This window comes from Scyliorhinus canicula, chromosome 12 (assembly GCF_902713615.1).
Source record: "Scyliorhinus canicula chromosome 12, sScyCan1.1, whole genome shotgun sequence".
Taxonomy (NCBI): domain Eukaryota; kingdom Metazoa; phylum Chordata; class Chondrichthyes; order Carcharhiniformes; family Scyliorhinidae; genus Scyliorhinus; species Scyliorhinus canicula.
Genome location: NC_052157.1, coordinates 138,515,770 through 138,531,975, shown reverse-complemented (window position 1 = coordinate 138,531,975; position 16,206 = coordinate 138,515,770). Strand labels below are relative to the sequence as shown.

At 43.8% G+C, this 16,206-nt stretch overlaps 1 protein-coding gene across 1 annotated transcript in view; it reads left to right on the top strand.

The window, feature by feature from the left end:
- Positions 1 to 16,206, top strand: part of acaca (acetyl-CoA carboxylase alpha) — a 324,414-nt gene that overhangs the window by 277,685 nt on the left and 30,523 nt on the right. The window contains exon 51 of the mRNA XM_038814269.1: positions 1,167 to 1,279. Coding sequence (XP_038670197.1) covers positions 1,167 to 1,279 — 113 coding nt within the window. The remainder of the gene's footprint in view (positions 1 to 1,166; positions 1,280 to 16,206) is intronic.

Genomic DNA, 16,206 nt, shown 5'->3' with positions numbered 1-16,206 from the left:
TTCTGTGAATGTTCCTTGTGTTTTATGTTTCCATTCCTCATTGAAAATTTTACTCCGAATCCATGTTTCTAGGTGTTCTGTGAAAGGAAAGTTAAATGTAATCTGACAACTGTAAGACTCCTGAGGCTGAACTGATTCAGTCTGACTTCACACAGAATTTTTCGACATGCAGTGAAGGATGCTGCCTTGTTCGCATTGTGTCTGTCACAATGTAGAAACCATAGAGAAATATATATGGATTAAATGTAATTCTTATTTGCCTTCACATACTTTTGTGTTGTTTCCTCTTTATTGGCCAATTAATTGCCTGGGTTCTCTCCCATAGTGCATTGCTCTTAATCTGCTGAAAAGAGGAGTTTGTGACGTCTTTCTCGCTAGTCTCTCCTTTTCTTCAGTGCTTCATCCCCATCTCCAAGCAGGACAGAGCTTGGACACTGGCATTTAGAGGAGGGGGTACAAAACCTGCTGTTCAGGCCTCCTGTTGATGCTTTGAATGGGCGTCAAAGTGACACATGAAGATGGCCAGGCTGAAGATTTTCTTCCCACCCTTCCATGATGGGAATGGTTCTTACCCTCTTTCCTGACGCACCGTACCCCACTTCTCTTCTCCCCCCCCCCCTCCCTTAACCTCCATCTGTAAAAACTGTGGTCATGACACTGCACTGTCAAATTGCCGTGCAATAGCAGCATCTCTGCTGTGAAACTCCTGTTGTGCATTATAGGAATAGGTGTTCTTCTGCCACTTAGCCCTGTTGGTTCAGATTTTTTTTTTTTTGCCAGCTTTAATCTAGGCCTGGCTTTTCACCAGTTGTTCCTGCCAAGTTCTCACGCCATCTCTCATGTAGAAAATATTGTGAGAACCACAGATCACAGCTTGACCTGAACAAACTGGCTGTACAATTGCTATTAACAATTATGTTTTGAATCTTATGAAATAAAATATCTGCACAGTACTCAAGAGATAAAGAAAGATTCTTGGAAAACGGACAGATTCTTGGAAAACGAAAACAAAGCATGTCACCCCTGTCTCCTCCCCCTCCCCCCCTCCTGAATGAGTTCCTATTTATTCAAAGGTCCAGACTATATTTTTTAATGCTGTGACTTTAATTTATGCCTTGAATAATTGCATGGTTAATTAGCCTGTAAATGGGTTTTGCTCATTACAGAGGTGGCGTACTGGAGCCAGAGGGGACGGTGGAGATCAAATTCCGGAAGAAAGACTTGGTGAAAACAATGCGGCGGGTGGACCCCGTGTACATGAGCCTGGCTGAGCGTTTGGGTACATACAATTTAATTTCTATCTGCATCCCCCCCTGAAGTTTCATATGGATTAATGCTTGAACCTGTGGAGAGCCTTAATATGGATGGCTGGTCTCGTATTTAAATGCATTCTTTTGATTCATTAATACACTGTAGCTTTTATTTATTTATTATTTTAAATCGGTTTTCTCATAGTTTAATTTGATTACAGCCTGGAGGTGACAGGCCTTGGGCTCAACTTGAGGAGCTCATTTGTGAGATTGTGATCTGTATGATCTACCGTCATGGTTACCAAATCTAAATTAACAAGCAATTATTTTTTTTAAACTCCCCAGTTAATTTACTTAGCCTCACCTCTTTAGAGCGTTCCATGCCTTTAGAGCACTGTTGCCCTAGCCAAAGGTTATAAAGGGTGATGCTCCCAGTTGTCTGGCAATACAGCTGTTGAATTCTCATAGATGCGTGAGTGAATCCCAAAGCATCACTTGCTGATTCTGCTTTCTGCTCTCCCTTTTCATACGGAACTTTCAGACCAGCTTCAACTTGACCAGGATCCCCTGAAAACCCAAGCTAGTGAGTCATTATGCTTTGCAGATCAGGAGAGCCCCAGGTTTGAACTTCCAAGAGTTCTGTTTGCTCGCTCAGTAGGTCAGCTTGTTGACAGGTACTGTCAAGGCTCATATGCGGATGATGGATACTCAGACAGAAATGGAGAGGGCGATCAGTACGATGGAATTGTGTTCCAGTAAGGAATCGCTGCTTGAGGGGAGGAGTTGGTGAGAATAAGAAAGGATAGAGCTCCCTGTCCAGATTCATTTCTACCACTTTGTGACTAATATAACCAAAGCCGCGATGGCTGTTATTAGGCAAGGATTGCACAACGTTCAGTACTTTTCACAACTTGCCTGATACGGAATCAATCCATATGGGTGACACAGTGGTTAGCACTGCTGCCTCTGCGCCAGGGACCCGGGTTCAATTCCAGCCTTGGGTGACTGGCTGTGTGCAGTTTGTACATTCTCCCCCTGTCTGTGGGTTTCCTCCGACAGTCCAAAGATGTGCAGGAAAGGTGGATTGCCCATGCTAAATTGCCCCTTAGTGTCCAAAAGGTTAGGTACGGTTACTGCGTTACGGGGATGGGGTGGGAACGTGGGCCTAGGTAGGGTGTTCTTTCCAAAGGTCGGTGCAGACTTGATGGGCGGAATGGTCTCCTTCTGCACTGTAATGATTCTATGCCTGTGTGCAGCAAGATCAGACGACATTCAAGTTTGGCAGATAAGTGGCAATTAACATTTGTGCCAGGGAGTTCATATTTGTGCGTTGGCATTCACTGATATTACCATCACTGACTGTCACAACATCAACATCCTGGGGGTTACCGTTGATTAGAACTTTAACTGGATCAGTTAAATTGGCAACAAGGGCAGGTCAGAGGATGGGAATTATATGGTAAGCAACCCACCTCCTGACTCATCAAAGCCTGTCCACCATCTCTAAGCACAAGTCAGGAGTGTGATGGAACTTAGCATTGCTGCCTCACACCACCAAGGTCCCAGGTTTGATCCCGGTTCTGGGTCACTGTCTGTGTGGAGTTTGCACATTCTCCCCGTGTTTGCATGGGTTTCACCCCCCACAACCCAAAGATGTGCAGGCTAGGTGGATTGGCCACGCTAAATTGCCCCTTAATTGGAAAAAAGGAATTGGGAACTCTAAATTTATTTTAAAAAAGGAGTGTGATGGAACATTCTCCACTTGCACCAAAGAGCAGCTCCAACAACTCTCAAAATTCGACACTATTCAGGACAAAGCAGCCTACTTGATTGGGACCCTGTCCACCACCTTTAACATCCCTTCTCTGTACCATCGATGCACAGTGGCAATATTGTTGCAGCAACTTTCCAGTGCTCCTTCAACACCATCTCCCAAACCTGCAACTTCTGCCATCTAGATTGGGCAATAGATGCATGGAAACACCATCATCTGCAGGTTTCCCCGAGGGCACGCACCACCTCAGAACTAAATCATTCCATGACTGTCGCTGGGTCAAAATCCTGGAACTCCTCCCAAATAAGGGGAGGCGGGCTTCCCCACATGACATACAGACCCTCTCTCTCTCTCTCTCTCTCTCTCTCTCTCTCTCTCTCTCTCTCTCTCTCTCTCTCTCTCTCTCTACTTCCCCTCCCCCTCGCCCCCCGACCACCGACCATTGTTAGGGGCAGCGTGACCAAGCTCTTAAGCATCCATGTTTTAGCATCCATTGGTCTCAGTGTAAGATGACCATTTCCACCTTCCCTGACAATCTAAGCATTTGTCGAGGGGTAGTCCCACCTGATTGTACAACCCCACCTCTCAACCACTCCAAATTGCTCTTATGTCCCGAAGTGAATAGCGAGAAAATGCCACTGAAGCAATGCAGCCACATGTGCGTTACTTTGGGAAGAATGCTGCAAACCAGATCGGAAGAGTATACAAATGGGTAATCACTTTAATTTGTTTCCAAAAGGTACATATATTTTACAATTCTATAATAATAATTCAAGCTCTGAAATCACCCGATTATAGATAATATTTGAATGCAGAAATCGTTGTGAGGTACTTTTATAAAATTCTGCTCTATAGGAAATCCAACATGGGATTACATTTTAAAAGAACATGATAAAGGAGCTCTTGGGTCTTGGGCACAATACAGGAAAACAACACCCCCATCAGTTCTGCACTGTTTATTTATTTTGAGCACACAAACAAAAGGAAAATGCTTCAAAAAATGTTAACTGTCCTTTCAAACCACAGTTTGAGCTTTAAATAAGTGAAAGAGCTTGTCACTTTGAACAACTTGCATTGAAGAGCCGTAAAAGCATTAGCTGTTGATAAAGACCTCACTTGGATGAGTCATAATTGCGCTCAACAAAGAATTTGATTGTTAAAAACCTAGCCTAATGGAAGGAGAGCAGCCACTGCAACCCTGCAGAGCCTCTCTCGCACAAACAATTGCATAATTTTGCTCTTATGGCTAATTTAAGATTTTTTCCAAACTCCTGGTTATTCCGGATCACTGACCTTTGATGTTTACCTCACTCCATTTGCTACGAATAAGCAGTTAGACCGGGGTTCCTGCTGAATCCAGGAGAGGCTGTGCCGGCTCCCATTTGTCTTTCACAACACACTTCAGGCTTACTGTTTATTAAAGAGAATTTCAGAGCCATTTAACCCCTTAAAAGACTGAGTGAAACAGTGTCTGTTGCAGATCATCTTGGAGAACTCTAGACCTGTAACGCGGTGCTAATATTCGAGATCATGAGGGATGCACTCGTGAGGAAACAAAAGGGCAAGAAGTTTAATCCTACTCGGGACCAAAGTGATGAAATTCATGGGCTCAGGACCTGCAGCTGTAGCATTGGTTTGGTGCTCACATATTTCACTGAAACAGCACCCTGAAAAGTAGATTAACTGGTCGTTCATCTCATTTGATGGGGATGGTCTCTTATGTTCAGATGATTGTCTACCTGGCTGCACTTCATTGGATGTGAAACATTTGAAGTTCCAGAGTTCTTGCAGTTTGCACCAGTCTACATTCACCTGTATTATAATAGTACTGAAGTGCCATCCAAGGGTCAGACAACGGCTTCCACAGAATGTGGGAGCCATTCACGCAATTGTTCCGGGACCTGTTTGTGGCCAACGAGCAAGAGGAAGAATAGCCAGATAGCCAAGAATCAGGGGAAAGTAGCCAAAGCATGAAAGGGAGAGATAGACTGCGAGGGATAGTTTTGGGGGGGGGGGGGGGGGGGGGGGGGGGGGAGGGGGGGAGAGAGGAGAGAGAGAGAGAGAGACAGCTAAACCTAAGAGGAAAGAAAGGCGAACCACGGGAGGTAGGGGAGGGGAGGGGAGAGGGAAGAGGTAGAGAACAAGAGAGGAGAACCAGGGAGGTGGGGGGAGGCAGAGAAATGAGTGCCGGAAGGAAGGCACGGGATACAATAACGAACATGGCATCTCCAGGAGTAGGGAAAGAGGAGAATGAAGACGTAAGACGGGAGGAACGGCAGAAGCGGAGGTGAACACGAGACGGCAACGAGATCCGTCCGGGAGAAGCAAGCGACAACACCACCAAACCCATTTGAGTATTGCCCACTAATTATTTCGCCGGCACCCGAATGTATATATACCTCCCCAGTCTTCACCCCCCCAGCAAACAGTCGCCTACTTTAGTGTTGTAAATAATTTTGCCAGGTGTACAGAGTTGCTGCTGTTGAGCTGGTGCATAACACCCTACCAGTTATTCTATTTTATTTTTTATGGTATTATTTTTTTGCTGATTACTGTTTTCTTTTCTTTGGTATGTTTGGTTGTGCCCTTCTTTTCTATATATGTGTGTTTGTGTGTGTATATATATATATATGTTTCTTATCCTGTGTACATAACAGTAAATATACTTTGTTCAAAAACCCAATCAAAAACATTTATTAAAAAAAATGATAGTACTGAAGGAGGCCACTGAGCCCATCAAGTCCAAGTTGAGTCTCTGTAGAATAACCCAATCAGTCCCATTCCCTGCCTATCTCCGTAGAACTGCAAATTTATTTCTCAATAAATAGATGTCCAACCAATTTCCTCTTGCTAGGTTCAAGCAAAAAGAAACCTTGCTCACAAAAAAAATCTTCCTCCATCTTGCTCAAAAGTTTAAATCTGTTCCCTAGTCTTTGTACCATCAGCTAATGGGAACAGCCTTTCTTTGACTACTTGTCTAAACCTGTCATAATCCTCTAACAAATTACCCCGTTAATCTCCTTCACTCCAAGCAGAAATGCCCCAGCTTTTTGAACCTAACTTGGAACTAAATTCCCTCATTCCTGGAGCCATTCTGGTAAAATTTGTCTGCACTCACGTCTTTCCTAAATTGTGGTGACCAGAACTGGACACAATACTCTAGTTGTATCCAAACCGGAGGTTTATACAGGTTCAACATAACTTCCTGCTTTGTGACAGGAGTTGAAGTTGGTTCTTCCCATTTACAAATGGTTTGCCATTCATTCCCTTGAGAGAATCCAACTTTTCTTCAGCACCTTTAATAATTCTGGTTTATATTAGGGGGAATTCCATGTCTATCATCCTCTGGCAACCCCACCAGCTATAACTACTACAGGGGCCTGGAGCCAGAGGTCTTTTCGTTGACTGCCAATAAGTTTAATGAAGATAGTTAATTAAAATGGAGTGTTCCAATTGGCTGGCCAGCAGGCATCAATTCTCATGAGTGTCCCACACTCTTTGAAAGCAATTTGAATATTTGAACAGCACTCCATGCATTCTTCAGGGACCACTTTAGTCTGAACCAACTACTAATGACTTTAATACAGGAATGGGGAATCGCAACCTTGAGATAAAAGCGCAGAGCTCTTCAGCTTTCTGTCTTCTCTGGCCTACGTCCAGAAGTTCTTACAACCATATGCATTAAAAACCATAGCTGCTGGAAGGACAGTATTTTGAGTGCGAACATGGTTTGGGGGTGTCAAGCTAAAATGGAAGCCCCTGCTAAAAATTTTTCCTGTTAGTTGGTTTGTTGGTCGTGCTAAAGGAAAACGGTAACGCTTCTGTCAGTGCAAGGTGGTTATTCGCCAAGTTCTAAACAAGGGGCTGTTTAGCACACTGGGCTAAATCGCTGGCTTTGAAAGCAGACCAAGGGAGGCCAGCAGCATGGTTCAATTCCCATAACAGCCTCCCCAAACAGGCGCCGGAATGTGGCGACTAGGGGGCTTTTCACAGTAACTTAATTGAAGCCTACTCGTGACAAGAAGCGATTTTCATTTAATTTTTCTTGCATGTTAAATTAACACTGAACTTTGCATCTGATTGTATGCAGCACAAAGTTGAGTCATAAATGCCAGGGTTCTCAGTTGATTAGCTGAGGTCAACTGGGGCGACTGTAATTGACCGTGACATCCCATGGCCAGTGAGGAAACAGTCCGCCAGTGCTGCCTCCTGATTGCTATATTGTAACATCCATGTTTGAATATGCTCCTTGCATATGAATATCCACTTTGGTCGGATGCCAAAGAGTAAGTGGCTTCATGTGGACAGCGAAACTGACTGAACGAGCAAGAGTAAAAATAATGTGGAATTTAAAAATATATATTTTGGATTTAATAAAACCTTTCTTCTGAGGATCTCTCGGTGAGGTTTGGAGGCACTCTCTTAAAGGGACATTGTCTCCCAGGAAAAATGTGTGAGGACATTTTTTTAGTCTGGGAAGAGAAAAGTATGATCAGCACTGCTGCCTCAACAGCGCCAGGGACCCGGGTTTGATTCTGACCTCGGATGACTATCTGTGTGGAGTTTACACATTCTTCCCGCATCTGTGTGGGTTTCCTCCGGGTGCTCCCATAGTCTAAAGATGTGCAAGTTAGGTGAATCGGCTATGCTAAATTGCTCCAAGGTGGGGAGTTACGGGGATAGGGTGGGGGATTGAGCCTTGGCAGGGTTCTCTTTCAGAGGGTCGGTGCAGACTCGATGGGCCGAATGGCCTCTTTCTGCACTGTAGGGATTAAGATGTAATTTTCATTGTTGCAACATTATGTGTGAGTGAGAAAGTGATGCTCTAACACCATCGTGTTACACCATTGTGTTAAGTTTCTAAACCGAGCATTTGTCAAACACTCTATTCAATAAGGTCCTTTAAAATTTGTAGCCTAGAGAGTTCTAAAGGCCTTCAGTGCTTTTTGAAAAATCTTTTGTTCTGATCTTGGCAAAGCAACCTTTATGCACCCTCCTCTTTCATTTACATTAAGAGCTGGGCACCAACCCATGGAGGTCTCCTGGGCTCCTCTGAGCAACACGGAGGTCAGATTGTGAAAGACTGCAACCAAGTGGGACAGCAGCCCACTTCCTCCCTTGCACAGCGAGAGGCATATAATACAACAGCAAATTTGTAGACTTGCAATTTCTGTGGGTCTGCGATGCCATAATTTGCCTGCAGGTCTGCCCATTTAAATAAAGGATTTAGCCTACAAGAGATATCTTGAGATTATAATGTATGCAGTTAGCTATCCTATTGAATGTAAAGTGCATTTCTGTCTCAATACAAGTTTTCCATTTTTCACATCGGAGATGGGGGGGGGTGGGGTTTGTTATTTTGACTTTAGACAATAGCATAAGACAGGTGATCGGATCAGTTTAATATCTAGCTTGATCTTTCATTTCTGGTCTAAAGTCACAAATACCCCCTAGTTGTTTTAATCCTTTAGTCTTGTTTTGAAACATTTCTGCAATTCAATCTTTCTCATTTACCCTTGTTTTGCATACTATCATCTCTTTAAGATGCATTTAATTGCTCTTCTTATGAATTCTTTCTATTTTATTAAACTTGATTTTTGTTAGTAGTATGATGATCCATATGGTCTGGTCAGAATGATGCAAATTGAAATCAGTTTAATAATAATGTTTAATTGGCAGGGATATTGGATGACATGAATATGTGCAGTTACAGGTCAGCTATTACTTGTGTCATTTAGTTATTAGAATTATTTCAGTATTTATTAGACACAATTTTAGCAAAACGCTATACATTTGAAAATAAATGTACAAACACGTTTTAGCAGAAAAATGGAAAGTGCTGTCGACGTGGCCTTTAACCCTTTGGAAAGCATTCACAGGGGAAATTTAACAGTCTCTGAAGGAGCTAGGATCAATCAATGACTGATTATGTTCTCATTCTGTGCTGGATTGATCTTTTACTGAACTGATGATAACAGGCCTTTGACTGCTTCAAGAGGCAACCTGAGATGGGCTTTGACAGGATTGGTTGTGACAGGGATCAATCTGAATCCTGCTAAGTGGTGTGAAAGGCAAGCACCCCGAAGATCTGAGAAAGCTACTGAGATTCATTGGGATGCACTTGGTGATAGTGAATTTGCTCTTTCCAGAGAAACCTTTTTTGTTTTTTTTTCTAACTAACAGAGAACCAATATCAGAATTCAGCGGGAGAACGGAGAAATGAGCCGATGCAGCCCCTGAACATTTGCAGTTGGTTGGAAACAAAAGAATTATTTCTTTATGTGATAATGTGGGTGGCAAAAAAGAAAGTGGTAGGGCATATCAATACAGGAATGACAGATTAGAACAGACACTTCATTTGAAACAAAAATACGGAAAGCCACTCCTGTTTAATATGGTGCCTTATCAGAATTTGCTTCATAATTTTCTGCTACTTTATAAAACTGCACCTGTGAAGTATTTTGCGTGTGATAAAAGAGAAATATTGAAAAGACCTGCCTGGCACAGCGAGCCATGCAACGGATTGTTTCAAAGCGCAGCCATGCTAACGGATGTCATGATTACTGAGCCAAAGGCAGCACAGTGATTAGCACTGCTGTCTCACGGAGCCGAGGTCCCAGGTTCGATCCCAGCTCTGGGTCACTGTCCGTGTGGAGTTTGCACGTTCTCCCCGTGTTTGCGTGGGTTTTGCCCCCACAACCCAAAGATGTGCAGGGTAGGTGGATTGGCCACGCTAAATTGCCCCTTAATTGGAAAAATTAATTGGGTATTCTAAATTTTTTAAAAAATGATTACTGAGCCAAATGTGTCACCTCTGTTTGAAACTGGTATATATGTCACAGTCGTGTACTGACCATTACCACGATGGAAACTCCTTTTTGTTAAATACATCTTGCTGGTATGAAATCCAAAGTGAGCTAAAAAGGATGCCCTAGTCAGATATCTGTACCGTCTATTGGCAACGGAGGTTGCCAATGTAACACCAGACATTCACTTGTAAGGGGAGGGTTGGGTTAGCGAGTTAGACGTTTTTGGCTCTTTGACTGCCATTTGTAGCTGGCACCAAGTCAGTACAGCCTGAGACCTGAGCTACTTTGTGGACCTGCTGCTCCGATGCAGCTTCCCATTTCTGGAATAGTAAGAAATTGGTTGACATGAGCTAGCCTACAGTACCTGGGTGAGTAGAAGGGGCATTTGTGGGTGGGTCAGTGGGCCTCCGATGAGTCAATACTGATCTGTGTTTCTCTTCACCAAAAATAAAACTCCTGGGCCATTTCTACCAACGGATCTCCTTAGGACCGCTGATTAGACAGCACACCATCTGGCAGAAATGTGCATGATGTACGCTCTGTCAATTTGTGCCTGAAGATTGCAATTGGAATCTAGCAACTAGCATGGGTCCCTGATCTGCAAACTTTAGTCGCATTGCCCACTTTTAAGGCGGGGAAGTTTTTTTTACCTGTTCACAGACCTGTCTTTAAATTGCATCAAACACGCTTTAATCATCAATGGAGTGCTGACATGCCTAATTTTCCTCTGAAATTTCCAGTTGCTGACTGCTCAGTTTTCTGAGAAACATCACTCCTTAGAGTTTGTTATAGAACTCCAGGTTTACCCCGGTGAGCATGAAGGAACAAAAAATGGTGTATCTCTATCAAACAAACCAGGTTGCTAACTAATGCCTGTCCACCGTGGGGAGCATCCTGAGAGCACACCCCCTCTAACTCATTACCTTTTACACCTGTACCCACCACAGCCATTTATTCAACTTGTGTCTTCTCTTCCACAACCCAACAACTTTTCAGCCTGCATTGAATCCACTGTTCTTCATCCAACTTGTAAAGCATTTTGTGACCTTTCTTTCTGCCTACAAAGCAATATAGAAACCTAAGTAGCTGTTGAAGCAAATTCATGACTCCTGTTCCTGATAATGTGATACTATCCCAGAGTATGGGGCTAAACAATAGTGAAGCTTCCTGAATCACTAGAGCCTTTGCAGAATACAACCCCCTGGCATAATGGGTGAATTTGGTCTTTGATGGGTGCAGAAAGAATTATAGTAAATTGGCAGCCCGTTCTCATCCCATTCCTTTTGTGCTATCGCTGAAGACTAATTTCACCTTCATTACGTATTATTGCGCAGATTCATCGTTATTTGTGTTCATTCCTTTTCTTCATGAATACGTAATCTTTTGTTATTTTGTTCATCTTTACTATCATTTTAAGGTATTGTTGCACCACTGCAGGGGTATTATTTTTGGACGACTTTTCCCTGGTAATGTAGATCATTTTGAGTTTGCATTTGACGACTCCAAGTGTTGCAATTAGTTTACCATTTCCCCGATAGTGTTTTTCCTCATTCTAATATCCATGCAAAGATTCATAACCTATCTGGAAAAGCAACAAAAATCCCTTTGAAGATTATTTAGCTATGTCATCCAATGCTTTTACCCAGACCCTCGTTATTTTTGGAAAGCATAAGAATAATAATACACAAGAAGTTAACTGCTATCACAACGTGTATTTATATAGTGCCCTTAAAGTAATAAAATGTCCCACGGTTGGCGCTAGCTGCATAAGGAAATAATAGAGCAGATGTCCAAAAGCTAGGGATTTTGGGAGGAAATTCCTTTTTGAAGACTCCAGATAGATTCTCGCAATTTAAAACAAACCGGCTAGTTATATAGTAATTGCCTGTGAAGTTAAAGAACTGCCAATGAAACACCGTTAAATAATAATAATACAGACGGGCAGCACGGTGGCCTAGTGGTTAGCACAACAGCCTCACGGCGCTGAGGTCCCAGGTCTGCGTGGGTTTCGCCCCCACAACCCAAAAATGTGCAGAGTAGGTGGATTGGCCATGCTAAATTGCCCCTTAATTGGAAAAAATAATTGAGTAATCTAAATTTATAAAAAAAAAATAATAATACAGAATGAGTATATTTAATTTGTGTACCTCTTCATACTCCAATTAGAGAGTTCCTGCCTACAAGACCTGTGGATAACTGCTCAGATGGTGAAATAGTCCATGCCTTCTTGCAACAAGACTGGGACAATATTCAAGCTCTGGCTGATAAGTGGCAAGCAACATTGCCTGGTACTTGCATGGTGCAAAAATAGAGAATTTAGCCATGGCAATCACCAGCATTACTGTCGCTGAATCCCCACGATCAAAATCCCACGGGTTACCATTGACCAGGACGCACCTACTGTGGCTGAAGAGCAGGTCAGAGGTTGGGAATTATATGATGGATAACTTTCCTGCTGACTCCGCAGGTCACAAGTCAGGAGTATGCTGAAATACTCTCCAGTAGCCTGGATGAGTGCAGCTCCTTCATCACTCATGAAGCTCATCTCAGTCCAGGACAAAGCCCACATGGTTGGCACCCCATTCCCCCATCGTAAATATTCACTCCCTCCACCATCAATGCACAGTAGCAGCAGTGTACCGTCTACAAAATGTATTGCAACAACTCACCAGGGCTCCTTCAACTGCATTTTCCAAACCTGCAACCTCTACAACCTAGAAGGACGTGGTCAGCAGGTGCATGGGAACATCACCGACTGCAAATTCTCCTCCCAAATCCCATACCATTTTAAAATAAAACAGTTCCTTGACTGTCACTGGGCCAAAATCCTGGAACTTCCTCCTTAACAGCACAGTGGATGTGACTGCACCATAAGGACAGTAGCAGATCAAGATGGTGGCTTGTCACTACCTTCTCCAAGGAAATTAGGGATGGGCAATAAATGCTTGCCTTGCCAGCAATGCTCCCATCCCATGAATGATTCGAAGAATAAAACCAGCGATTTTTTTTTTTGTTGTAAACCATTAATAGCCAGGAACACTCGATGAATGGTACAAACTCAAACGCCTTGTTATGGCTGATCAGATAGTCTATTGAACCCATTAATGAAAGAACTCGCATTTGAATAGCACCTTTACATTCTTGCATTGTTCCAAATTGCTTTGAAGTAAATTCATTGTTGTAATGTGGGGGCACCGAGCAGTTAATTTGTTCACAGCAAGCTCTCACAAATAACTGTGATAAATATTTTAGGAGTGTTGCTTGAGAATAACCAGCTCAAAGCTCCTTTTCAAATCGTACTATGGAACATTCGACATATCATTCATTGAGTGTGCCATCCTAATTTCCTTGAAAGAGGTAATGATGAGCCACCATCTTGAGGTGCTACTGTCCTTTTAACGGCTTAGTATGGCAACTGCATGGCCCAAGACCGCATGAAACTACAGAGTCGTGAATACATCCCAGTCCATCACGCGAACCCGCCTCCCATCCATTGACCCTGCCTACACCTCCCGCTGCCTTGGAAAAGTGGGCAGCATAATCAAAGACCCCTCCCACCCGGGATAGTCACTCTTCCAACCTCTTCCATCGGGCAGAAGATACAAAAGCCTGAGAATATGCACCAACAGATTCAAAAGCAACTTCTTCCCCGCTGTTGCCAGACTCCTGAATGGCCCTCTTATGAACTGAACTGATCACGCTACACATCTTCTCTACTGTTGTAGTTCTGCATTCAGTATGCTTCGCCCGATATCTGTCCATGTATTTACATTTATCGTATGTCCTATGTTTTTCATGTATGGAATAATCTGCCTGGACAGTACAGAGAACAGTACTTTTCACTGTACCTCGGTACACGTGACAATAAATCTAAACAGAGGTTGAGGGGCAACCTGATAGAGGTTTATAAAATTGAGTGGCGTGGACAGAGTAGATAGCCAGATGCTTTTTCCCATGGTGTAAAAGTCAATTTCTAGGGGACATGAGTTTAAGGTACGAGGGGGAAAGTTTAGAGGAGATGTGCGAGACAAGTTTTTTTTTTTGAACAGAGGGTGGTGAGTGCCTGGAATGCACTGTCGGAGGTGGTTGAAGCAGATACAATAGTGACATTTAAGAGGCATCTTGATGAATACGTGAGTAGGATGGGAATAGAGGGATACAGACCCTGGAAGTGCAGATTGTTTTAGTTTAGATAGGCATCATGATTGGCACAGGCTTTGAGGGCCAGAGGGCCTGTTCTGTGCTGTTCTGTTCTTTGTTTTTAAATGGACAGGCCCTCAGTTTAACTTTTTATCTGATAGTTTTCAATCTTGATTGTGTGCTCAAGGTTCCAGAGTTGGGATAGAACCCACAGCCTTCTAATTCAAATGAGGGTGTTACCTCTCAGATAACACACGCTCACTCGCTCGCTCTCGCACATTGCTTCTATATTGGTGGGACATCCCAGGGCAGACTTGGTTTTTTAAAAATTGCCATGTTCGCCCAGTTTCGGCCCTCTGCAATTGGAGCAAGCTTAATCTGGGGTTAGAACATACAGTGCAGAAGGAGGCCATTCGGCCCATCGAGTCTACACCAACCCACTTAAGCCCTCACTTCCACCATATCCCCGTAACCCAATAACCCCTCTTCACCTTTTTGGATACAGGGCAATTTAATAAGGCCAATCCAATTCAAATGAGGGTCTATGTGGGTTTCTTCTGGGTGCTCCAGTTCCCTCCCACAGTCCAAAGATGTGCGGGTTAGGTGGATTGGCCATGCTAAATTGCCCTTAGTGTCCAAAAAGGTTAAGCGGGGATTACTGGGTTACGGTATGGGTTACGGGGATAGGGTAGTGACGTGGGCTTGAGTAGGGTGCTCTTTGTAAGGGCTGGTGCAGACTCGATGGGCCGAATGGCCTCCTTCTGCACTGTAAATTCTATGAATCCACCTAACCTGCACGTCTTTGGACTGTGGGAGGAAACCGGAGCACTCGGAGGAAACCCACGCAGACACGGGGAGAACGTGCAGACTCCGCACAGACAGTGGTCCAGCGGGGAATCGAACCTGGCACCCTGGCGCTGTGAAGCCACAGTGCCTGCCACTTGTACTACCGTGCTGCCCTCACGGTTGTTGACAGCTGTGCAATATTTGCGTATTGGAATGTCAGCACCCACTAACCCCAGTATCAACTGAGCTTTTCCCTCTGCATACTAGCTACCTTTACCTTGCTGTACTAAGATACAATTCCTGTTTTTGAAAAAAGTTCAGTCCAGTTTCCAGTTGGCATGCACCCACATGGCAGGAAACTACCTCTAACATGGATGCAATCAATGTGCTCTTCCGAGGTAGGTGCTGAGGCATGTTTGGGAAGAGTAAAGGGAGTTTTACGCTACATCCTAGCTGCTTTACCATTAAAGTGAATACCTGCTATTAGCATTAGGTGTTTCCAATGGGAACATGTCAGTCTTTGACACTCTCGCACCTTGATGAGGCCAAACATCTCTGAGTTGGAAAGCAGTGAATTGAAGGTGCATGAATAATTGCAGGTGGAACAAGCAATTGTGTCATCTGAAATGCAGATTGATTGGAACTGTTCACATCTGCACTGTAGGGACTCTTATGATCCTATGATGAACTCCATTTTGAAAGGAAAATTGATGAAACCCCAGTCACAATTGGTAATTGATTTTGGGAATCATAGGGTGAAACATCTTTGGAGAAACTTTAAAGTTTCCTTCATGGCAAAAATGCTCAGAGGAGATAGAGTCTCTCTGCACTGCAGAGATGGGCTTCAGAGGATAGGTGTTATGAAAATATAGGCTAAAGTCCATAGGGCCTTGAGACTGTTGACCTGGAATTCCCTCATGTGAATTCAGGTTGCTGATCCAGTGGTTGTGTAGAAGTTCTTATCAACTGGCCTCCGCTTTACAGGTCCAAATGCAAACAGGTTACACTCAGATGAGGGTTCTCTGGCTGCAGGTCCTACAATTGCAGGCACGGTGTGCAGAGAGAGAAAAAGACAGTTGGGGCCTTCCTTTGCAGATTTCATTGAAACCCTACAGTATTGAAGGAGGTCATTCGGCCCATCAAGTATGCACTGACCCTGTGAAAAAGCACCCTACTTAGTCCCACTTCCCTGTGACCCCACCTAACCGTTGGACACTAAGGGACAATTTAGAATGGTCAATCCACCTAACCTGCACATCTTTGGACTGTGAAAAGAAACAGATGTACCCGGAGGAAACCAACACAGACACTGGGAGAATGTGAAAACTCCACACAGACACCCGAGTTGGGAATCTAACCTGGGTCCCTGGTGCTGTGAGGCAGCAGTGCTAATCACCGTGCCACCCCCTCCCTCTACTTGTTCCCCAACAAGACTTCTTTCAAAACC